This window comes from Peromyscus californicus, unplaced genomic scaffold, assembly GCF_007827085.1.
Source record: "Peromyscus californicus insignis strain IS unplaced genomic scaffold, ASM782708v3 Scaffold_9__1_contigs__length_137607984, whole genome shotgun sequence".
Classification (NCBI taxonomy): domain Eukaryota; kingdom Metazoa; phylum Chordata; class Mammalia; order Rodentia; family Cricetidae; genus Peromyscus; species Peromyscus californicus.
Genome location: NW_026294617.1, coordinates 86,147,015 through 86,172,508, shown reverse-complemented (window position 1 = coordinate 86,172,508; position 25,494 = coordinate 86,147,015). Strand labels below are relative to the sequence as shown.

Sequence of the window (25,494 nt, the reverse complement as noted above, 5' to 3'; positions counted from 1 at the left end):
GGAGAACCTACCACTGCCGCTTTACTAAACCAGCATAATCCCTAATTACACTCTACATATTTGTCCTTACAACTATAGAGAAGGTTACTCTTCACTCCCCCCTCATCAAGAAACTTATCCTTGCGATAGGTCGAGAGCATTACAGAAAACCATAACCAATCAAAATGCAGAGTTGTGGAGCCCAGTCCAACTGATGCTATCTACGGTTCAAATCCAACACCGAAGGCTCAGGGACCACTGCAGAAGAGTGGACAGGAAGGTTAAAAGCCAGAGGAACAGGGAGTTTGCTGTGAGACTGTGTCTCCTAGGAATGTCAGAAGCTACACCTGTAACATCTCACCAGCGTGGTTGCCTAGATAAAAGCCGAACAAGGACAACACCAACAGGCATGCTAAAGTGGGCAGTGGGGAAGCTCACGAAGCCTAAACTCTAGATAAAGAACTACAGGTAACCAAGGAACGCTGAGAACGGGAGAAAGAGTCCTCCCCAGGGAAGAGCACTCTGATTGGTTAGGAGAAATAGTCCTCCCCAGGGAAGAGCATTCTGATTGGTTATCCAACACCAAATGGTCAGCCCTGAAAACACACATACAAGAAACATAAACTGAAGCAGGTTGTATTTATGTATTTAGAATATATATGCATACACGCATATATGTGCAGCAATTAATGAAAAAGAGGCTATGGAATTTGAAAGAACAAGGAGAGGGATATGGAAAGGTCTGGAGGGAGGAAGGGGAAGGGGGAAATGATGTAATTATAGTCTGAAAACATAGAAGAAATAATTTAAAAATTAAAACAAAGCTCACTTCAATATTTTTTCCCTAAGTCTTACCTGTCTCTTGGAAGACAAAAGCATTCTGAACTTCTAACAAGAGTGGGTCAGAGGCAGGTACATGTTCAGCTCTGGTGGATATTGCAGTATTCCAAAGTGATTGTCCCATCAGCAAAGCACCAAAAGATAGTATTGCTAATCAGCCAAGATTTGTTCAAAAACTATCAGAAATACATCTCCAAAAATGGAACTAAGCCTTACAGAGGCATTTCCCCAAAGTGGACATCCAGTCACTTAGCCTATGAAATGACAAATACCATTACTTAGCAGAACAGTGGCTAAACCCTGCAAGATCCTAGTGTATTCCCTGCAGAGTGGCCCACATCCAGTGGGGGACCAACGTTGGTGAATTTTTGCACTAATTGGAACTTGTGCCAGATTCATTGCTCACTAGTCCTTCTTCTGCATCGTGTTCTCCTGAAGTGATTTAAAAATCACACCTCGAATGAGCTTCAGGAGACTCCAAGGTCCCCAGCAGCTCGGTGAGTCCCCTCGATGGCACCAAGGTGAGTAGTTTAGTTTGCAGGCAGGTGTTTTCCTCACTCCCGACTCTCATTTGATTTTTACAGATGCTGACTTCTTTGAGATTAATATAATCTTAGTACACTCTATCTAGTCATCTTCATGCTATTAGAGATGTGGATTTCAATAACTTAAAACCTTCTAGCCAGCATCATGACCATCTCCGGCTTTAGTCATTTTAATAGGAGAAATCACCAAATAGATACTACAAGGCAAAAGGTAAAATTAGTTTAGTACTTTATAAGATATTATCTTTTGCTCTTCCAATAGAATAACTTTTGGTGGCAACCTTTTTTTCAACTACATAGGCACTTGGTAGCCAGCACAGTAGTTTCATATCTACTCTCATCCCCCGCGCCCGCACTTTGGTTTTTCTGTGTAGTCCTGGCTGTCCTGGAACTCACTCTGTAGACCATGCTGGCCTTGAACTCAGAGATCCACCCACCTCTCCCTCCCAAATACTGGGATCAAAGGTGTGCACCACCACACCTAGCTCATTTTTATTGTTTCATCATGCTTTGGAGTGTTTGCCTGGCTTCTTTGTAGATTATTGTTCGTACGTGTTTCCACCTGAGGAATCAAAGTCTGTGAATCTCCCTGAATAAAGTTGTTTATTAATTTCCTACTTATTGCTTAGTCATTTCCTGGAGAAAGTGGAAAGATGGACCCGAGGCAGTCCACAGCTCTGGTTCCTTAGGGTTGTGTAACTGTGATTGTGTTCTAGGTTACCCACCATACAATGTGATAGTTAATTTTATGTAGATGCCACATACATTTCAAGATACCATTCCTCCTTATGTTTGCTATGGTGTTTCCAGAAAAGCTTAGCATTTGATTTAGTAGAGAAGATAGTGCTCACCACTGGGAGATGGCACCTGTTAATCACTCAGGGCCTGGACAGTTCCAATACAGAAGGGTGAATTTCCTTCCGCATTTTGACTAGGATATTTTATCTTCTCCTGTCTTACGACATCTAGGCTACAGGTTCTCTACCATAAAACTTGGCAGAGACTAATAGGTTTTCTGTAGTCCAATAATAGGTTTCTCTGAAGATACAGTAAGCCAGATCAACTGAAAAAGTAAAAGAACAGGTTTATTTGAGCAAAGCAATGAATGCTCCAGAGATCGAGGCAGGAGAAGTCAGATGCCTGAACTAAAACAGTGAGCTCATATAGCCTGTAGGTGAGGGGTGCTGCGTTTGTGCCCAAGTATGGTCAAAAGCTGACCACTTTAGGTGGGGACTGCTGGGGACTTAGAGGAGCTGCCGTGGCTGTGAAGAATTCTGGGCTTTTTGGCTCCTTTTCTTTCTTGGAAATTCTTTTTGAGGGTGGGTTTTGGAGAGAGAGAGAGAGAGAGAGAGAGAGAGAGAGAGAGAGAGAGAGAAGGAATAGGGTTTTCTGGATCATGCAGGGGCGAGCTGGAGGTTGCAACCGAACGGAGACTTACAGCATTGCCCTCCATCCTGTCCCTCAACTTGCCTGAGCTATGCCACTGACTCCCATTCTTCTTTGAATTGCAGAGAACATAAACGTCCCCACTCCATAATGTTTTTCATCCAATTCCAATCATAAGTTACTCATATGTAATGCATTGATATCTATTTGTTTTGTTTCTGTGGAGAACCTTGATTATATATAGCAAACAAACACAAAAATTAATTACAATAATGACAGAATAAGTCTATAAAGAAATCAAACACTTCCCATTCTGTAGGCTGTCGTTTTGTCTTATTTACCATGTCCTTTGCCTCACAGAAGCTTCTCAGTTTCAGGTGGTCCCATTTATTAATTGTTGCTCTCAGTGTCTGTGCTACTACTGGTGTTATATTTAGGAAGTGATCTCCTGTGCTGATGTGTTCAAGACTACTTCCTACTTTCTCTTTTATCAGTTCAGTGTAACTGGATTTATGTTGAGGTCTTTGATCCACTTGGACTTAAGTTTTGTGCATGGTGACAGATAAGGATCTATTTGCAATCTTCTACACATTGACATCCAGTTATGCTGGCACCATTTGTTGAAGATGCTTTCTTTTTTCCATTGTACAGTTGTGTAGCTTGGTCTGCTAAAGGGGACCCTGACAGTAGGATCAGGATCCATCCCTGTAGATGTAATTCTAGACAGTCTTATTAAATAAGAAACACAGAGCCAAATAAAGAGTTAAAAGCCCAAGAGGTCAGAGAGCAGTAGCCAAGAGCTGAGACCACCTTCTTACCACCCACTGCTGCTGCCGTCCTTCCCCTGAGAAAGAGACCTACTTCCTGTGTGTTTGTATTTTTATTGCCTTTCTGTTCTGCCTTCTCATTGGATCTAAACCCAACCACATGACTTCTTCGTCACTGCCTGCCTATACAGACCTCCAGGTCTCAGGTTGGTACTTGGATTAAAGGTGTGTGTCACCATGCTGGCTGTGTCCTTGAACACATAGACTCTGCCTGTCATGTGATCGGATTAAGGGCATGTGCTACCACTGCCAGACTTCTGCTAAATGACTTGCTATTAGCTCTGACCCCCAGGCAACTTTATTTATTAACATACAAATAAAATCACATTTCAGCACAAATAAAATATCACCATACATCCCTGGTGCATGAGCTGGCTTTTTGGAGCCCATTACCTATGGTAGGACACCTTGCACAGCCTTGATGCAGAGGGAGGGGCTTGGACTGCCTCAACTGAATGTATCAGACTCTGCTGACTCCCCATGGGAGGCCTTACCTTTTCGGAGGAGGGAATGGAGGTGGAGGTGTGGGGGGTGGAGGCTGAGGCTGAGGTGACAGGAGGGAAGAGAGGGAGATGTGTGATTGGTATGTAAAATGAATAAAAAAAATCTTAATAAAAAATTAAAAAAAGAAATAAAACACAAAACATAGCATTTCCATTTCTTGGGGGCCTTTTCATGTTTGGAACAGATTTCAAATACAGGGGTACTTGTTTCCTTATATGAGAGAAAACATGCAATATTTGTCAGTCTGAATCTGGCTTATTTTAAGCTTATCACTTAACGCAATGCTCCCCAATTCCATTTACTCTTCTGCAATGACGGTTTCATCCTTTATGGGTAATACTCCACGGTGTTTTATTTAGCCATTCACCTGTTGCAGTGAACCTATGCCGAGCTCATCACTTGGCTACTATACCTAGTTGCAGGAAACATGGGTGTGCCATGATGGAGCAGGATCATTTGGCAGTCCTGGTTTTTGGTTTTCTGGGGATCTTCCATACAGCTTTCGTAGCGCTGTGCCAATCTGCCCACTTACTAACAGCACATAACCACTGCTCCCTCTGCATCCCTGGCAGCATTGATTTCCCTTTAGAACAGCATTCTGACAGAGTTGAAATGGAATCTCAGTGTGGTTTCCTTTGCTTTTTCTTGAGGACTGAAAATGTCAAACATCTGAAAAACACATTTATGACTTATTTGCAGCATTTCTTTCATAGCATTTACTCATTATGCAGTTATTTTGTTGTTATGGGTTTTATCTTTTTTTTCTCTTCTTTTAACAAGATTCCACTATATAGCTCAAGCTGGAGTCAAACTTGGGATCCTCATGCCTTTGTCTCCTGGTATTGGGATTACAGGTATGTGTCGTCATGCTTGGCTGGGGTTTTACATTCTTTTCATATTCTGGATGTTCATCCTGGGTCAGATAAACAGCTGGCAGAGATTTCTTCCCATCTGCTGGTCTCTCCTCCCTCTACAGAGAGTTTTCTTAGCTGTGGAGCAACTTCCTTTTTGATGCGCTCTGACTTGCCAATTCTTGCTTTTATTTTCAGAGCTATTGAACTCTTACATTAAGGCCTTAGGTTCATTTGGAATTTATTTTTGTACAGGATGAAAGACAGGAATCTCATTCCTATCTTTTGCATGTGACTGTTCAGTTTCCCTAGGACTCTTGGTTGGAGATTTTTTCTCTCTTTTTTATGGCTAAAGAGTATTCCATAGTACACATGTACCACATTTTCTTTGTCTACTTATCAGTTGATGGCTGTTAGATGGCGTCCATTTCTTGACTATGGTAAAGTGCGTCCTCCTATCATACTAATTGTATTTTCTGTGGCTATATGCCCGGTATTGGCATTGCTGGATCACATGGCAATGAAGAGAGTAGGCAAAAGCATCTCAATACATCTAATCTTAATGCCTAAATACAGCCTGTTTGTTTGTTTGTTTTTTAGTTTTTCGAGACAAGATTTCTCTGTTTAACAGCCCTGGCTGTCCTGGAACTCACTTTGTAGACTAGCTGGCCTCACACTCACAAAGATCCACCTGCTTCTGCCTCCTGAGTGCTGGTATTAAAGCCGTGCGCCACTACCGACTGCTGGCCTAGTGGATGACTACTTAGATGACATCCATCTCTTGGCTATTGTAAAGTGCATACTCTTTAGCATACCAATATTATTTCCCGTGGATATAGACCCAGTATTGGCCTTACCAGATCACGTGCTATCTCATGCGGGGTGGAAGTTGACAATGTAGCCCTTTTGACTTCAGACTCCATTTTACCCATAGGATGAAACAAAGTTCAGGTTCCTATGTAAGTCCCATGGGGACTGTCCAGAAGCTAACCAACTTCCTCCCTAAGCAACAGTCCCCTAAACATAACGTTTGTTCCTAACAACAAAACCTAACTACAAAAAGGACAAATGAATCTAATTGGTTGAATGTTGTGTGAAGATATGTCACTGTGATTGGTTTAATAAAGAGCTGAATGGCCAATATCTAGGCAGGAAGAGGTTAGGTGGGACTTCCAGGGACAGAGAAGACTCTGGAAAAAAGAAAGATGGAGTCGCCAGCTACATGGAGAGGAAACAGGAGGTGCAAGATGAAAGAGAGGTAACACCATGTGGCATAACATAGATTATTATAAGTGGGTTACTTTAAGTCCTAAGAGCTAATGGGACAAGCCTAAGCTAAGGCCGAGCTTTCACAATTAACAAGAAGTCTCTGTGCCATTATTTGGGGGCTGGCGGAAGAAAGGAAAATCTGACTGCAGTTGCACATTCTGTGTCAGCTGACAGTGATGGGACACACAGGGAAAGCCTCTAATCCCTGAATCCTGACTGGTGAAAAACGTAACTGTAACTTGGCACAGGTGTGTTTATGGCTCTGTGCTTATAAACCCCGCTTCTGCCCGTTTGGGGCTTCCAGGAACAGCAGGGCTCCCGAGTCTTGGTCCTGTTCTTCATCCCTGATCGATCAGCGACTCCGCTTATGTGGTGATTTATTAAAGTCGTTGGAACCCGTAAGTGTTGTCTCTCTCCTTCCTCGTGGCCCACAATGGACTGAGTGTAACAGTAGCTCTATTTCTGATTTTTAGAGAAGCACCAGATTGTGATGACGTACACTCTTATCGTTAGTGTTTAAGAGTTCTCTTCTGTCCGAGTTCTCACCTGCCCCTGATACCTTTGTTCTGTTTGATTACGGCGGTTCTTACTGGGAAAGGTGTGTCTCGTGGTTTTACATCTTCCCAGTGCTCAGTGATCCTGAATATTTTTCAGGCGTCTACTGGTCGTGTGTGTATGTGGCTCGGAGCTGCCCAGATTAGCAGAGTCCTGCATGCCATCTGGGAATCTATGAAAGGCTATAGATGACAGGGAGCACTAATCTCTCTGCTTGAGGCAACCTGTTTCATTCCGGCTCTGCCATCCGGAGCCACCCAGAGCCAAGGCAGGGAGTTAATGGCGAAATATGAGCAATGCCGGGAAGATAATGACCGGCGTTGTACTTTGGCTATCAAGAGTGTCTGCAACTGTACTGCCGTCTCCCTGTGGACACAGCTGACTAGGGAGGGCAGTGTGGGCAGCTGGCCGGTCCAGCCCTACCTTTTGAGTGCCTTCATTTGTTCTGGGACAAGCCACAATGAGGCTGGATTGAATTTTACTCCTCCCTGCTGGCGGGTCCCTGGATCTTGCTCCTGTATTTCCTCTTCCTGGAATGTCTGCAGTTGCGGAAGGGTAGGGCAGTGGCCCAACTGGAGACGGCAGTCAGGTCCTGGGTCCTGTCTGCCCAGGGCTCAATCGGAGGCCTGGGACAAGCAAAGGCCCCGATCCACCTGCTGGAGACTCACATCAAGCCCCTGGCCCTGGGTTACTGGTGTTGGTTTTATGCGGCGCTCTTACCCTGCGAGGGAAAGTCACCAGACACAACAAAACCCACTGTCAGAGTTTTCTTAAGAGGAGGGAGAGGACAGGACAGAATGTGCGGTCAGGCCTGCCGAAAGACGTGCTGAGGAGGGGGAGGGTACATGAGACCTGCCCTTTAAGGACTACTCTGTGCATGCGCACATGGGCCCACGTGGCTACTCCACGCATGTGCATAGATTACGTGATTACACTGCATGAAAATTACATGACCGCACAGTTCATGGATTATGTAGGATGAACGACCCGGAAATGACTAGGCAGAAACGACTAAGTGTCTTGCCAGGGCTTATGCAATCATGGGGGCGTGGCTAGAATTCCCATCAACTAGGACTTATGGGGATGAGTGAGGGGGCTACAGGGGAGTGGGGAAGACCTAGGAATCAATTCTGAAGTATAGATTTAGTTCAGAAGTTGCTGGAAAGGTTTGCCTGTCAGGAGTTCAAACACAAGAGCTAGTGCTGGTGTAACATGTGGTGTGTGTGGAGAGGTGGTTGTTAGGAGGAAGGTGGAGGAGACTCATCAGGCAGGGAGGGGGTCATCCTGCCAGGGTTTCACCATCTCTGACTTGACTTGGGTCAGCTCTCACAGTTGGCTCACTCCGTCCTCCTGTTTCTGGAATGGACGGACAACAAGCTATGAGGAGAGGAGATACACCATGGGGAATGGCGATTGCACCCTGTTAGTCAGACTTTATCCAATTTCTTCCCATCAATGCCCGGCGAACCATGCGTGGCCCCTGTTGTTGGGCTGTGCAGGCCTCCTCCAGCTGGAACTAGAAGATACTCTTCCAGAAAACTTCCTTGAGGTTGGTCTTCCAGTGCAGGGCAGTGGAAATCAAGGACTGGGTTCCCTTGTATTGTAATTGGGCCGCATTCCACATTAGAGGGTGCGTTAGCCTGTACAAGCCTTGGTGTGGTAGGGCCACAGTCTGTTGCAGAATATTTGTTTAACTATGCAAAGACGTGTTGCTGTTTTGCCTTGTCTGCCTAAGGCACCTGAGTAGTCTAATAAAAAACGGAATGGCCAATTGCGAGGGAGGAGTAGAGGAGGGACTTCAGGCAGGGAGAGTTAAGGAGGAGGGGGAATTTAGGCAGGAGAGAGAAAAGAAGAAAGAAAAAGACATGCCAGGGAGACATCAGGAACCAGCCAGCCAGACACAGAGCAAGCAGGAAAGTAGGACATACAGAATGAAAGAAAGACAAAAAGCCCGAGGCAAACTGTAGATGAATAGAAACTGGTTAAATTAAAAGAGCTAGTGGGACAAGCCTAAGCTAAGGCCAAGCATTCATAATTAATAATAAGTCTCTGGGTCTTTATTTTTGGGAGCTGGTTGGCAGTCCAAAGAAAATTCCAACTACAACAGTCCTTGTAAGCACGAACTCCTCAGACCTGCAGCCTTGGAATGTGAAATAGTGGGAGGCTGCTGGCTTATGCTCAGGGATTCTCATCCTTGATTTCTTGGGAAGGTCCTGGAAAAGGGAGGGTGGACCCAGGGGATCTTTGATCTTTTTTCTCAACTTTTTGTCTACCACAGCTCCTGACTATGAGCAAAGCCAGTTGCTGGGTTGAAAATTCAAGCTGGGCTTGCTTGGATTTTCCTCACATAGGTACAGGGAAGGGGGGGTGGTGGTTAGGGAAAGGGTGGTGTCCTCTTGCCTTCCCATTCGCTGTGGTCCTGTCTGCTACCAGAGTCTCTCAGTGCTACTCACCGTACAAACAGTGATTAAAAGAGCCGACAGAGTAACCGCAACACTCAGTGTGCCAAATGGAAACTCCCAGTCATCACTCCTAAGTCTTAAGATCCAGTCCAGACTCTCCACAGTGGAACTCCAGCCCCGATAGTAGAGACAGAGTTCTGAATGCTCCAGTTCCTACTGCTGGTTCTGTGAGTTCTTTGGGTTCACCCACGGTTTGCAGTAGATGAGGTAAAGGTGAGGGAGGTGAGGCCGAGGAGTAGCCATTTCCAGGTCTACCAGTTTTCAGTGGCCGCACCCTCAGCTTCTTGCAGCGGACCTATGTGGATTTCCTTTGTAATGTCTTTGGCCAGCACTGTGTATCTGACTGCCTGGATGCATCCTCAAACCTGAAGGACTTCACTCCCATTTTGAAACGATCTCTCCCTGATCCTGCTTCCTTTTGGATAGTCTTCCCCTTCTCTGCTTTCCACGATGCTTTCCTTGGAATGGAAATGGAGAATAATTGGCATTTATTGAAGGCTGGGCCTGTGTTCTGTTGTACCCAGCGTCCCCCAAAGACCACCAAGAAACCGAATCCGGTACAAAAGCAAAGAGTCTTTGTATTGTTTCAAGTTAACTAAGGACTCTGTCAGTCTGATGCAGCAACAGAGCAGGAGAGATCCTGAGTAGCAATACGGCAGTGTTTTTTTGTTTGTTTGTTTTTGTTTTCCTTCTGAGATAGGGTTTCTCTGTGTAGCTTTGGTGCCTGTCCTGGATCTCGCTCTGTAGACCAGGCTGGCCTCAAACTCACAGAGATCCGCCTGCCTCTGCCTCCCGAGTGCTGGGATTAAAGGCATGCACCACCACCGCCCGACTTTGTTAGTAACTTCTAATTGGCTAGAGTTAGTTGGGGGTTACAGTTATCCATTGCTGGGCAGGCCTGGACAAGTACAAGGCTCTGTCCTTGAACTGCCATGGAGGCTGGCTGGCCTAGCACGTACTGACTGTGGGGGCTGGCTCAGTGGCCAGGCTTTCACATTGACCCATGCACGTAGCTCTAAGTTGGTGAGGGGTCCCAGACAGTAAACAACTGGCTGAACCTTGAGCAGTCAGAGTACGTGCAGAAAGGGAGCCACTGCAAGGACTATGTCTTTTGTTCGTGGCCCTCCCAGAAACTGCTTGCTCAAGTCTCAGGAACCTGAAATTGAGGCCTGATCTCTGAGAGAAGACTGAGCAGCCTGTTATGGCATCTGCTTGGTCCTTTCAGTTCAAGTCTTACATCTACTGAATGAAGTTTGTCATTACAGTAATCTATATAGGGGATAGAATCACCAGTGGCCACTGGACAGATAAGGAGGGTGCTGGTTCCTGCAGGAAATGACATCACTACATTCTCTTTCTTCCTTGTCCCTGACTTATGCTAAAGGGAAAGCCATGGGTCGGGAGTTTGTAAGCAGCAGGCATCAGAAGAGTGAGGTGCTTTCTCAGCTAGTTCTCATCACACTGATCCGGGCTGCAAACCCTGGAGATGATGTGAGCATACTGTACCATACTGTACAAACTGACTGTATAGTGCAGTGGGAGAGTGTGGGAGGCTGCAGTTCAAGGTCAGCCAGGCCTGCCCTCTTGGGTCCAGGCAGCCCAGGAACTATGACTTCTTCACAGCTTATCTGGACACTCAGCTGGAAAGACGGCACACAGCACAGTATCTTTCTGTAGGGTCTTCACTAGTAGGGCTGGGAAAAGTAAGATGGACACATTGAGTGTGCATTCATGTACCAGGCTTCAGAGTTTAGTGTTTCTGCTTCAGGAGAATGACCAAAGCTACTTCATTATCTCCTTGCTGGTTCACCTATCCTTATTCTCATTTAGTTTTTACTAAGGTACTAGGTGAGATCTTTGCTCTCTTCCAAACTTTGCTGGCATGTTACTGGTCCTTTTGCTCTGCTTGGCACCTCCCCCAGGTGGATATGCAGGCAAGCAGGGGCCTGCTGGGGAAAAAGGAAGAGTGACAAGAAATTTCTTGCTCGAAGAGTGAGCTAAGAGAGCCAGAATGGAAGATGCAGAGCCGCTGCCTGGACAGACTGGTATAGACTGTTGTCTTTCTAGCTGTGGGGTAGGAGGGGAGGACTTGGGCTCTGTGTGATGCTCACACACAGAAGGAGCAGCAGCATCCTTCTTCCCTCCCGTCCTCTCTCTGTGCCCCCCTCTTCCCTCCTTCCTTCACATCTTTTTGATGGATCTGGGTTTATACACAGGGCCTCCTGCAGGCCACACAGTGGCTTCCCTGAAGCTCCTCTAACTCTGTAAACACCCACTGGGTGGAGACACAATGTGAAGACTGTTTGTTTTCCTAGGGTATCAACCACCATCGACTCAGATCACTGTTCTCTGATGAAAGCACAACCTGAAGATTCACTTCCTGTCTCTGCTCCGTGGTGACGGCGGCACGGGCTCCTTGTTCTGCTTTTCTGTGCCAGCCCTTTACCCATTCTTACTATCACAGGGATGAGGGTGTTCTTTGTCCACGTCTGGGGCATGGTGACATTCACTTCATCATTTCCTACAGAATGGGAAAATACTATGTGTCTTCTCTATTTCCTGAGTGTTCTGGACAGTCAGCACTGCAGAGACTTTCAGAAAGTTTCCTTGAGGCAGAGAACACTTAATTATTTGTTGGTACTCATTTCTCCTGCAGTTTTTCAAAATTCTGAAGCCAATGAATGGTTGTGATGCACACCTTTAATCCCAGCACTCAGAGGCAGAGGCAGGCAGATCTCTGTGAGTTCAAGTCAAGCCTGGACTACAGAGTGAGTTCCTTGACAAGCAGGACTGTTATATAGAGAAACCTTCTCTTAGAAAACAAAAAAGAAAAAAATAAACAAAAAAATGAAAAAAACCACTGAAGCCATTATATGTAGAATTCTGTGAATTTGCATTGACGACATTAGAATGTCACCCATTAGGCTGGGAGAAATTATGGATTCCATTTCAGATGTCACTCTACAGGTTATAGGACAAATTCCCTCTAATATATTTAGATTTTTTCATGCACAGTGTCCTTTTAAGCCACCTGGACTGGCTGGGCTGTGAACTTGTGACTGAGCACAGTGACAGCCAGAGATCAGTGATCAACTCTGGGATTCAGTTCTCCAGCACAGTACTGGCCTCAGACATCTTCCCATGTCCCTGGTCCCCACTGCTCCCTGTTGCCTTTAGAGACCTCTCTCCTTCAAAGGATGATGCTCTTAGACTCCAGGACCCTGCATTGAGGGCTTGCTGTCCCAGCCCTTACCCTCTTCTGCAGAGATGTTCTCTCCTCTGAAGGGCTGCAGGGCTCTGGCTCCTTCCCAGGTCCCCTGAGTTCTTGTTCTGGTCAGCAAGGATTCCTTCTCTATCATCCACTCCCCTTCTCCAGCCACCATAGTGTGTGCAAATATGCTGATGTGCCTCGTACTTGCTAAATACCTCCCCCTGCAATTCCAAGCAGACTTGTGATCTTTAGTAGTCAATTTACAGCTCACATGAAGGGCCTTCTTATCCATGGGGCCTCTACGCTAGAGACTTAATTTTAATGATGGAGAAATAATGTTTAATAAAGGAGGAAACAGACTGGATGAACGCAGTGGTACCATTTTTGTTTCATGTAAAATTGTTTCAATGTTTTTAATTGTTTCAATTCTTTTAATGCCTTTTAAAGTTATTATTCTGGTCAATCTTAGCACTTAACACTCATTTTTTTTCAAATAAGCCCAGAAGTTAAATTTTCTAAGTTCAATGTGTGTAATAACTCTTAGAATAGCAAATGATTAAAGATCTAAGACCCAGGAGCTCATGGAACCAGGTAGTTATGTGTGTATATGAATAGTATTGTCTTTTTCTGGGCAATCTTAGCACTGGTCATCGTCCTTAAGGCCTCAGGTTATTTTCTGAGCTGGGACATTCCAGGATCCTCAAGTGGAGAGTGGACATGTCCAAATGTTAAAGCAGCATTTGTCACAGACACTGTCAGCTCCGGTGACATGGTCTCTGAGCTTGCGTCCTCACCGAGACCTGCAAAGCATGTGGCTTCTCTAATTTCACAGAATGAAGACAGCCTCGGCCTGTCCCCTGCACCCTCTCTGCACACCTCACCCTCCTGAGGGCAAACCCTCAGTGACATGCTGCCTTCATATCCTGTAGACCTAGGAAAGGATGACTTAATCCCAAATGGTACTTTCTGCAGAGCAGCAGCCTTGCCCTTTGGCTTCCAAACCCATTTTAGTCTCCACTTCCGTCATTTGTTTTCATGATTTCTGATAAATTTCTGTAAACAAGGTGATGTCATCCTCTGGTCAATTAGGCACAAGCCTCTTGATTTTGGAAGAGTGTCTTGCCTTCAAGGAAGAAAGTAGACATGTGGGACCCTGTTGTTGGTAGGACATTGTCCTTATGAAGGTTCCCCCAGGACCCATACATACCCCAGGGTAACTTGAAAGGCCATTTGACCCACCCTGTCACATCTAGACACATGTGTGTCAGGAGCCTGGGCCAGGACCAGAATCCAGGCATCTGGACAGCTGAGGGTCTAGCTTTGGGCTCCTTGTGTCCTGTGCAGAGTGTTCCAGGCTCCTGTGTGGACAGCATCCTGCTGTCCCTTGAAAGCAAGCCTCTTGGAACACATGCTCTCCCACTCTATTGCACACCCCATCGGTGAGCTCTTTACTCCCTTGCTGGTTCTGTCAGCTGACTGCTGTCCATGCCTGTGGCTTCCCTCAGATTCATGCCTCTCTGTGTTTGGGTCTTGAATTTAGATTCATAAACATGGCCAAAACACTGATTGATTTTTTTACGATTGATAACCTGAAGGACTGGGTTCTCAAATATAAATAAAATACAGAGACCATTTACTCTTCTGTCTGTCCCTGCCCTGGGTTGTTTCCATGTCACCGACTGTTCCTGTAACTGGAGTCCTTGTGCACAATAGTCTGGTAGCTGTCAGATCAGCAGAGTCCTTTCTTCAAGGATAGGTGCTAGATTAAGGCTTCAGGTTGGGGGCGCGTCTTTTTGTCCTTAAGCTGAGAGCTGAGCCTCCCCGAATGACAGATTCCCACAGTCTGAGTTTGAAAACCGAGCTCTGCAAAGAGAAGGAAGAAGGCAGAATGTCTTGGTTCTTTAGCTCTCTGGCCAGTCTCCAGTTTCCAGTGTCAGTTTCCGGAGCATCCAGCAGGTGGCGATGGCGGCAGTTGCTAAGAGGGTTTGGAGCAGGAGAAAAGATTTTGCCTTCAGGGTGCACAGAACAGAATCTTGGGGCAGAGGCGGCAAAGGATCTAATCCCTCCTCTCTCGGAGAGGGTGTGGCCCTGTGCCTTCTGGGTCAGGATCTGTAGCTCTGGTTACACAAGGGAGGGAGGGGCGTGCCTGACTGGGATTGGTGCAGAGTGGGGAGGGACGGGCCGCTTGGTCCCTCCTAGGCCTCTCTGGGAGTAGGCATAAAGTCGCAGCTTGTCCAGAGACCCAGCTCAACCCTGCTGAAGCCAGTCTGAGAAGACCAGCACCAGCCACAGCACCAGCACTATGCCTATGATACTGGGATACTGGAATGTCCGCGGTGTAAGAGGGGACTGGGATGTGAAACAGAAAGTTCATAACAGCAAGGCCCTTTCTAGCAGAAGGATACTCCTCAGGCCTCCCTAGAATCTTCTGCCTGTAGCTCTCAGCTCTCAAAGCTTACACACTGGGGACGCTGGCGGGGGGGGGGGGGGGGGGGGGGGGGGGGGGGCGGGGGCGGGGGGGGGCGGGGGGGCGGGGGCGGGGGGGGGCGGGGCGGGGGGGAGGTAGGGAGTAGTGGAGAGGGAGGTGCGAATTCGCCCCTGGATATGCACACTGCATGGTGGCTGTATTTGTGCGGTGTGGGGGGGTCTCAAATGGAGAAGATGAAGTCATACAAGACGGTCACCACAATTTCTCAGCTCTGTCTCTGATCATTCTCAGCTGACACAATCCATCCGCATGCTCCTGGAGTACACAGACTCAAGCTATGAGGAGAAGAAATACACCATGGGGGATGGTAATGGCACCTTCCCTGTCAGTCACCTGCTTCCCACTTGCCCAGTGATGCCCATCAACCCATGCTTAGCCCCTTATTCCTCAGGCCTGCAGTCAGCCTACAGTTGGAGTTAGAGCCTGCTTTAGTTCCAGGAACCTCTTTGAGGGTGCGGTTTGTTTTTTCATTGTAGAACACCGAGAATGGAGTTCCTGGTCCATGTGTTATTAGTAACTAACTAGGCTGGGTGCACTATTGGGGTCCAAGCTCCTCTTATTACCAGTAGTTGCTTATATCCCTCTCCTCCATCTTGGAAAGTGACTCTGAGTTACACACACACACACACACACCGCCTCAGGGTGTGTGTGCTCCTGGTCTAATACTAGGAGTAGGGTAGGACACTGGACTGATCTCTTCACATCGTCTTGTCTACAGCTCCCGATTATGAGCAAAGCCAGTGGCTGAGTGACAAATTCAAGCTGGGCCTGGACTTTCCCAATGTAGGTGCAGGGAAGTGGGGTGGGGGTGGGGAAGGCATGGTGTCCTCACCTCGTCCCCTTGCCTGGCTGAGGGGGTTGGGATCAGTGCTTCTGCTCACCTGCTCCCACTCCTGGTGGCTGCACAGTGTTTCTGTGATGGGCTGTGTCCCGGCTCCCCCTTTCAGTATGCAGGGTGAGCTCCATAGAGGGCTCACCATGCCAGGCACATGGAGTGCCAAACCACCTTCCTGTTCTCACCCAGAAAAGAGATGCAGGGACCCCATATCTCATCTGACCATCCTTGCTTGTCCATCCAGCTGCCCTACTTAATTGATGGGTCACACAAGATCACCCAGAGCAACGCCATCCTGCGTTACATTGCCCGCAAGCATAACTTGTGTGAGTGGGCTGGCAGCGGGGTGGGGCATGGGGGACAATCTCCTTGTCTTGGCTAGAATGGGATGCTGAGGGTGAGTGTGCTGTGTGTGCTGCAGGTGGAGAGACAGAAGAGGAGAGGATTCGTGCCGACATTGTGGAGAACCAGGTTATGGACAACCGCATGCAGCTCATCAGGCTCTGTTACAACCCAGACTTTGTGAGTTGCCAGGGATGGAGCAGATAGGGTTTGCGGCAGGACTTAAAGTCATGTGTTCAGATCTGCAGCATCCTCCTTCAGTGAATGAACTGTGTTACTGATACTCTGAGTTCTCCTTCTCTACCCTGAAGGACCCTCATAACCCCAGTGAGACAGCACATGAACACTGTGAAACTACCATTACTAATGTAACCATGGAAGAGACGGTTGAGATTGTCTGGTGCACAGTTGATCTAAGTCCTTCAGCATAGTTGTAAATCTCGGCCACGTCTGTCCTTTGACCTCTTCTTCCATGTGTCGTCTTTCCCAGTGGTCATACCAAAAGCCTCCAGGATGAAATTAGAGGATGTGGGAATGGCCTGGTGGTTAAAAGCGTTTGCTGTGTGGCATGAGGGCTTTAGAATGGATCCTTAGCACCACATAAAAATCTGAGTGTGGCAGCATGCTCTTATAATCATAGTGCTCTGGGGGAGAAACGGGAAGATTTCTGGGGGCTGGCTGGCCAATGAGTCCAGCCAGTCTGTGAGCTCTAGATTCAATGAGAGACCCTGTCTCCAAAAATTAAGGTGAACGGTGATTGAGAAAGACACTTGATAGCAACATTGAACTCCCTTCTACCAACAGGCAACAGTGTACTCCCCAAATGATGAACATAGGTCATATCGCACACTGGTCTCACACATCTATCCAATGCATTCCCCATAATTCCATCTTAGGTATCAACAGAAATCAGGACATCGTTTTTATAGGCATGTTCTTCACATACGTTCTCGTGCTCTTCCCAACCCAGTATAACTGTCTTCTTCTGGGGTCTTTATGTCCTTTGTATCTGTGATTCCACTGGGTCTCTGAGGCTAGAACATGCAAGATACTCAGGAGTTCCTTGGGGGTAACTCCCAGTACTGGTTTGGACTTCAGTCATGGCAGATTCCAGGGACAGTGTGAAATTTCAATCTGAGTCTCCATCACCTCACACATTAATTCTGCCACCAATAAAATAGTGATGTGTTAAATGGAAACCTAAACACAGACCTGGCCCATTGTTGGGAAGGTGGCTGTTCCCTTGCACAGCTCTGGGAGGTCAACCTGTCTGCTGGGGAGCCTGAGTCTTAGGGTGGTGACAGCTGTTTTCTGCCTCAGGAGAAGCTAAAGCCAGAGTTCTTGACGACCATCCCTGAGAAGATGAAGCTCTATTCTGAGTTCCTGGGCAAGCGGCCATGGTGTGCAGGGAACAAGGTAAAGAGAGGGGGTGGGGAGGAGGAACTGCCGTTCTTCCCAGGCCTCAAATTGCAGCACACTGACCCTTGGCTTCCTGCAGATCACCTATGTGGATTTCCTCGTTTATGACATCCTTGACCAGCACCGTATATTTCAGCCCCACTGCCTGGATGCCTTCCCAAACCTGAATGACTTCATGGTCCGCTTTGAGGTGATGCACTGTTTCTCCTCATTTGATATCCTTTTTCCCTTCTCCCTTTCCAGGATGACTTTTGTCTTAGTTAGCATTTCTATAGCTGTGAAGAGACACCATGACCATGTCAAGTCTTATAAAGAAAACATTTAAATGAGGTGGCAGCTTATATAGTTTTAGAGGTTTAGTCCAGTATCATCATGGTAGGGACCATGGCAGCTGGAATTATGGGTGCATTCAGGCTGACATAGAACTGGAAAAGCAGTTGAGAATTCTACATGTTGATCTGAAGGCAACAGGAAGTGGCATAAAACACTGGGCAGTAACGTGAGCAAAGGAGACCTCAAAGCCTACCCCCATAGTTACACACAATGCTACCACACCTACTCAAACAAGGCCACACCTCATAATAGTGCCATTCCTGTAGCTGAAGTTTTCCTGGTGTCCTGCCCGGTCAGCAGCCACTCAGACCCAAGTAAACACACAGAGGCTTATATTAATTAAAACTACCACTGACTAGCTCTTACACTTAAACTCAGCCCATTTCTGTTAATCTATACATTGTTACATTTTCTGTGGCTTTACCTGTGTGCCATTACATGCTGCTCCCTGGACGGTGGGCTGGCGTCCCCTGACTCAGCCTTCCTCTTCCCAGAATTCTCTTTGTCTGCTGGTTCTGCCTATACTTCCTGCCTGGCTACTGACCAATCAATGTTTTATTTATCAACCAGTCAGAGCAACACATATTCACAGCATAAAAAATATCCCACAGCACCTCCCGTTTTCTGTCTAATCAAATAGGAAGGTTTTAACTTTAACATAGTAAAATTACATATAATAGAACAGGTCTCAAGCAAGAATTACAGTTATATATCTAGTCTATTTGTATTTGGCAAAATCAGAGAAAATATTCTATCTAGCCTATATTTGTGAGTCTAAAGTTTCATATCTAATTTATCTTTTATCATAACCAAGAAAAATTATAACTATCTAGTCTTCAACTATATCAAAGACCTCAGAAGGATATAATGTTACCTAAGTAAACAGGAAGAGCATTGTAAGCAACTTCCAAAACTCTGGAAATGACAGAGACAGCTGCCTGCCTGGACAGTCATCCAAAGTTCCTCTGCAGTGTTGGGGCATCCATCTTCAGCCTATAGGCCTAGTCTCTCAGTCACTTTTCTCTGGGTCCTGTAGAATATCTGACAGTCTCCTCTGAGAAGCAGGAACCTGAAGGACCATCCTGCCTTGCAAAGTTCGATGGTCACCTTCCTATGGGTCTTGCATGTCCAGTCAATACAACATTTTGTCAAGCAGTCCAGGCAAGAACAGTTTCTTACCCAAATGACTTTTTGCCAAGAAGAAGATAAATTCCATATGGAGTGTCTTCAACGCCCATTTTTCTTTTTGAAATAAATTGGTGCTGCCAGGAGCAGATGTGTTTCACTGTCCAGAAAGTCTACATTTTTAAAACATTTTAAATGCCATATGCTGTAGGTCTTTGAAGTGTTTGAAGATTACCTACCTATTTGAAATATATCTATGTATACCTAGAAAACTTAACTAACATGACTATAAGTTTGATTATCATAGATGACTAATTATTAATCTGTATTTCTCAACTATACACTACAATTTCAAATGAATTGCATGAACAAAATAAACAAGAGTAGAAATATATATACAGTATAACAAAATTAACTTTAAATTTATATCAATAAACTAAAATCCATAGCATTATAAAACATTTTTAAACAAGTTGTTTCACTTTAAAAGTAGGTTCAATAATCTACCCTTTCATCCTATCATATCTATATCCTACATTTCTATATCATATCTCCCTTTCTTGTTTTAGAAAGAGATTGACTATGACCAATAACAATTTGCAGCTAACAATCTAAACAAAGACAAACATCCATAATCCATTTTTTGGGGAATGTGGATGTAGTTTTCTAGTCTACTTCCTGTTGATAGAGGGCGTTGTATTCTTATGGGGACATAAAGAAAATTTTAGGATTATGGTCAAGTCCTTACTGGAGTAGTCTATGAGGCTGTATTCTCTGAGTCAGTTGCCTTGAAGTTGATTTTGGATGTTGGATGATCTGGGCCATTGGTGTCATTGGAGACCTTTTAGGGTATCTTGACTGGTCAAATCATATTTGCCTGAAAGCAATCCACAGGTTCTCATCTTCTGTGAAAACAAAAGCAGAATCTCTTTTCCAAAGCAATGTTTCCTTAGACATAAATTTTTAAATCAAGATACCTTTAAAGCATACATATTGATTTAACTCAGCAGCTTTTATAATCAAATGTCTTTCTGCAGTAAAAAATCCCAAAGACAATATAATCCAGACTCTCTGTGTGATTTTCATCTTTTCATGGCTTTTTTTTTTTTTTTTTTTTTTTTTTAGCTGAAGACCAAACCCAGGGCCTTGTGCTTGCTAGGCAAGCACTCTACCACTGAGCTAAATCCCCAACCCCTCATGGCTTAATTTTTTAATTACTTTTACTGTCTCTTTAAAGACTTTATTTTTTAAAACTTTCTATTTCTTTATATAACTGTCTATGTTCTTTTTTCTCTCTCTTTCAAGTCTACATACATTTTTACACATACTGTAAACCATTTAGAGGTTTACTTAATCTGAATCTGACTTATTGTGGATCTACTGCTTTAAACTGCAGAGTGGTTAGGACTAAAATGACAGCTTTGGCTGCTGGCTCTGCCCACCTCTGAGAGACTCTAGGCCTATAGGCTGTGCTGTGGCTGGCCTGAGAGACAACTAGGAAGCTGGTTTTAGTTCCATTTTAGAATCTTTTTTTTTTTTAATATTTTTTTAAGCTTTCTTGGGTTTTAGGTGGAAACTCTTGCCCCACACATGGGTGTCATTTGTAGTTGAAGTTTTCCTGGTGTCCTGCCCTGTCAGCAGCCGCTCAGACCCAAGTAAACACACAGAGGCTTATATTCATTAAACTGCTCGGCCATTAGCTCAGGCCTACCACTGACTAGCTCTTACACTTAAACTCAGCCCATTTCTGTTAATCTATATGTCACCACAATTTCCGTGGCTTTACATGTGTGCCGTTACATGCTGCTCCCTGGACAGTGGTCTGGCATCTCCTGACTCAGCCTTCCTCTTCCCAGAATTCTCTTTGTCTGCTTGTCCCACCTATACTTCCTGCCTGGCTACTGGCCAATCAGTGTTTTATTTATCAACCAATCAGAGCAACACATATTCACAGCATACAAAACATCCTACAACACACTCCCTTTTGGGCCATTTTCTCTTAAACCACCACATTCTACTCCCTGGCTACAAAGGCTAGTCACTATATCATAATGCAAAAATGCATTCAGTCCAACTTCAAAAGTCTCCATAGTCTATCATAGTCTCAAACTTATTTAAAAGTCTGAAGTTCAAAGTCTCTTCTGAGATTCATATAATCCCTAAATCTACTATAAAATCAAAATCAGAAAGCAAATCATATACTTCCAAAGTATAATGGCACAGGATATACATTACCATTCCAAAACACAGTGGGAAAATACCAGACCAAAGCAAGACTAAAAACCAGCTGGGCAAATCCAAACTCTGCATCTCCATGTCTGATGTCAAAGCACTCTTCAGATCTCCAACAAGACCACACCTCCTAATAGTGCCACTCACTCCCTTTGAGGGACACTTTCTTTCAAACCACCATAACTTTCTACTCCTTAAAATGGAAATGGAGAATAATTAAAATTTGTTGAGCAGTGACCTGTGTTCAGTTCTTAGATCTTCTGCATGAAATTTCTCATCACAGCCTACATGCTCTGTAGCAATGTCTGTTCCATTGGACTGCTAAGGAGGCTGACTATAGAGATTGTCAGTTTCTCAGGGATCCAGTACCACTGGAGGAGGTTGTGTTTGTTTCCCTGTGTGCTTGTAGCTTCAAGAAGAGAGGGCAGTAGAGCTCCCTGATGCCAAAGGAAAAAAGCCGTAGGTTGCCAGGGAGCCTGGATTTTCCAGCCCTGAGGTCTATGGAAATTCAGGACATGTCAGAGTGTATGGCAAGTGCTGTTGAGAGGGGGAAATATGGCAGGACTGATGTGCAGTGCCAAGGTGCAGTATGCATATCCATCCTGTCCAATTCTCTGCTCAGTCAGATTCCTGACTGGGGAAGCACTGGGACCCAGGGCTACAGCTGGTGCCAGGCTGAGTGGACAGGTCGCTGCTGTTGGAGGATGTTCTCCTGAGTTGTTCAGTGTTTAGGTATCCTGTTTCTTCCCTTTCATCTTCCTTCTCAGCAACAGCTTGGTGTTTGACTGTGAAATCTTGAAATGCATCAGTCATTTTTTTGGTCATTTTCATTCACTTTCTCTGGTGTCTCTATATGTGTGTGGCACAGTTTCAGCTCAGTAGGACTTGGAAAGGTGCATCTCCATGCAGGGATGCAGCATGGCAGGCATGCCTGACTATGAGGTACATGTGACAGTCACAGAACCTACTTCACTAGAGATTTGGGGGTCAAGGCTGTAGTCCAATGGGATTCTTAGCACGGAATCTTCTTTTCTGTCCTCAAAACTGCCTAAAGAGTGATGTGTTTTGTTAGTTTCCATCAGCTTGGATTCTGGTCCAGGCTGCTCAGCTCTGGAGATTGTGTAAGAACTGGCTGTACAGCACAGTGGGAGTGTGGGAGGCTGCAGTTCAAGGCCAGCTAAGCCTGCCCACTTGGGTCCAGGCAGCCCTGGAACTTTGAATTCTTCACAGCTTATCTAGGCATTCTACTGGAAAGACGGCACACAGCACAGAGTCTTTCTGTAGGGTCTTCACTAGTAGGGCTGGGAAAAACAGGATGGGCATACTGAGTATGCATTATCTACCAGGTTTCAAAGTTTAGGTTTTTCTACTTCAAGAGAATGGCAAAGGCCACTCCATTATCTCCTTGCTGGTTCACTTATCCCCATCCTCATGAACTCAGGATTTGCTGCAGTACTGGGTGAGGTCTTTGCTCTCTTCCAAAGTACACTGGCATGGTGCTGGGGCCTTTGTCCTTCTTGGTCCCTCCTCAGTGTGGAATAACAGGCAAGAAGGAGCCTGCAAGTGAAAAAGCAAGAGTGTTTGTGTAAACAGAGAGTGACAAGGGGTTTCTTGCTTGGGGAGTGAGGCAAGGGAGCCAGAGTGGAAGATGCAGAGATCCTCCTTGTAGACAGGGAGATAGACTGTTGTCGTTCTAGCCACGTGAGCAGGAGGGAAGCACCTCGCCTCTGTGTGGACTCCCTCCTGTTGAATGCAGAGCAGATCACTGTTCTGCAGGATCTTGTGGAGTGCTCTCCCTGTACCTGTACAGCAACTGCAGATGGACACACAGCTGAGAGCAGTGATCCGTTTCTCCTTCTTTACTGGAAATCAAAGCCCTTCCCTTACCAGTGTTGGGCACCTGAGCAGCTCATGCTGTGTTGGGGTTCTTAGAGTGAAATGTGTATATCCAGTGGTGTCACAGATCCTGAATTTCTGATTTCTCCGTCCCCTGCAGGGCCTGAAGAAGATATCTGACTACATGAAAAGCAGCCGCTTTATATACAAACCATTTTATGTAAAGCTGTCCTTTTGGAACCCAAAATAGGACTACAAAGCCCAGACCCACAAGAATTTTCATGACCACCCTGCTGGCTCAGGCCCTTGGGCATGGCTCTGTGTCCCCACCAAATGTTGTTTTCTTCTTCTTTCTATCCCCTATTCCTCCATTTCTTCTTACAAGCCCTTCCTTCAGTCAAGCCTCTGAATCCCTGGACTCCCCATGTCTTCCTCAGTCTCCTGCTCCTATTCCTTTTTCCTGCCCTGCATCCAGCCATCCCTCACAGCTGCTTGGAGGAATGGACCTGCCATGGTCCATGGCATATGACAGCAGATGATAACTGATATTCATAAGGTCAACCCACGAGATGAATAACTCTCTGATGGAGGAAACTCGTCAATCAAGGCTTCCAGGGCCAGTGCCTATGAATGACTCTAGTGCTTCTGGCTGTACTTTCTCATGTGCCACTACATTTCTCCCCTAAAAACAGTATTTCCCCCACTGCCTGTGTGTTTATCTCGTGAATATATTCCATCTACTGGGCACATATGTGTCTGTCAATGGTCAAGAAGATGATTTCTTCTTAAGCTGTATCATTTTGGTGAATAGAAACAGTGCTAGGATACTTTTCATAGCTCAGGCTGACATAGGAAAGTAACAGTATTCTCGGGTACAAAGATACCTTTTTACACAATTAGCTGATTTAAGACCTCAGAGCAAATTCAAAGTAAACGAGTTGCCCCTGGAAATGAATGCACAAGGTCAAATTTCCAAGTGTCTGTTTGTTGAACCAAGGTCAGGCACAAAGCGACTTTAGTAGACGTAACACTCTGCATAAATTCTCTTTAGCCTTTGATTTTTTTTGCACAAACTCCTAAATCTGAGTTTTATGATACAAGACTCAAGGTTCAGCCAACTGTTTAGATCCTGGGATGCTTTTAAGGTTACTGTCTCTCCAGGAGGTGCTGAAGCATTCAGTGTTAGGTGGCTCCCACCTGGTCACCAAGGAGCTGGCTGACAGTTAAGCATTGTCATGGTAACTCACTTCCAGCTGGTCAGTGTGACATTCCAAGTCTGAGAGAAACTGTGTGATTTCTCATGTGTTATCAGAATGGCTTTGCCTCTTATTGTTTACTCAAGAATGCGTTGTGACCCTCAAAATGCAACTCATATTTTGTCTAGAGTTTTTTGTTGGAGAGAGATGTAGCTATGTAGAGACAAAGAGATTGTCAGAAGAAAAATATTTTTCAAGATGAAGTAAAAGAGAAAGTCACCATCAGAATGCATGTGTTTCTTTCCTAATACACCTCAGATAGAAAAGTTTAGTTCTCACTGACATCCTGGATTTTTTTTTTTTTTTTTTTTTTTTTTTTGCATACCCTGGGTGCAGTCTTAGAGCTGGATCTCTAAAGACCACACTATGTACCAGACCCAGAATCCTCAGTAAGCTCTGAGAGATCATATCTGCCTCTATGCTTGCCCTGGTCCGCAGAGTGAGCAGCCTTGTCTGATCCCCAGTAAAGTCTGAACGACATTTGTCCTGTGTCTTGTTTTGTTGGCTGTGAATCTTGGGACCAACTGCGTTGGCTTTTGGGGGGTCTCTGTTTTGTTTCCTGCAGGAGGGGCTGGAGAAGGAAATGTAGGGACTCTGGGTTATTTAAAGTCCTTGATGTCCCTGTGTTAGGATTCTGTACATGCGCAGCTCAGGGTCTTGTCTGTCACCTTACGTCATCAGCGGGCGACTGTGTCTCCGCCTTAAAAAGTCAGACGCGGACCCCCACACTCTCTCTCTGCGCCTCTCTTCCTGTTTCCTCTCAGCCAGGCCTGGCTCCTCCGTCCTATCCCCTCTTCTTTCTAATAAAGCCCATTCTAACTCTGGTAGCCATGGCTTGTGGCTCTTCCGCCGACCAGCCAGCGCCGTTCATCCTTTCACCCTGTCCATGTCCCCGTGTTCCTCAAGCTGGTATTCCCATGGGAGAGCTCTCCTTCATCTCTCAATTACTCTTCAGAGTGCAGTGCCTCAGTTGTCCATGGGAAGCTTGTGTCATGCTTAGAGAGATTCTGTGCTGAAGCGAAGGCTGAGCAGGCAGGCCCTAGATGACCATCTTCTCCCGTCCTCCTCAGCTTTCCTAAGCTGAACACACAACCCTCGTTTGCGTTCTCAACATTTCTCTCCAGCAGCCTTCCCCACTGTCCGCAGTTGATGTAGGAGTCTTTCCCTCAACTCGAGCCAAAGTGAGTTGCGGATGGCTC

At 45.7% G+C, this 25,494-nt stretch overlaps 1 protein-coding gene across 1 annotated transcript; it reads left to right on the top strand.

The window, feature by feature from the left end:
- The first annotated feature begins 14,443 nt into the window (after nucleotides 1–14,443).
- On the top strand, nucleotides 14,444–23,817 carry LOC128105249 (glutathione S-transferase Mu 2-like). The gene is made up of 8 exons (XM_052730228.1): nucleotides 14,444–14,767; nucleotides 15,149–15,224; nucleotides 15,636–15,700; nucleotides 15,997–16,078; nucleotides 16,174–16,274; nucleotides 17,415–17,510; nucleotides 17,593–17,703; nucleotides 23,200–23,817. Exons 1-8 carry the CDS (start codon nucleotides 14,732–14,734, stop codon nucleotides 23,287–23,289), a joined length of 657 nt encoding a protein of 218 aa, XP_052586188.1. The 5' UTR covers nucleotides 14,444–14,731; the 3' UTR covers nucleotides 23,290–23,817.
- The last annotated feature ends 1,677 nt before the right edge of the window (nucleotides 23,818–25,494 follow it).

Excerpts from the sequence above, each read along its gene's own strand:
- LOC128105249 (XM_052730228.1), top strand. The coding sequence starts at position 14,732 with ATGCCTATGATACTGGGATACTGGAATGTCCGCGGT. Across the intron at positions 16,079-16,173 it reads TGCCCGCAAGCATAACTTGT|GTGGAGAGACAGAAGAGGAG; the intron begins GTGAGTGGGCTG and ends TGTGTGCTGCAG. Across the intron at positions 17,704-23,199 it reads ACTTCATGGTCCGCTTTGAG|GGCCTGAAGAAGATATCTGA; the intron begins GTGATGCACTGT and ends CGTCCCCTGCAG.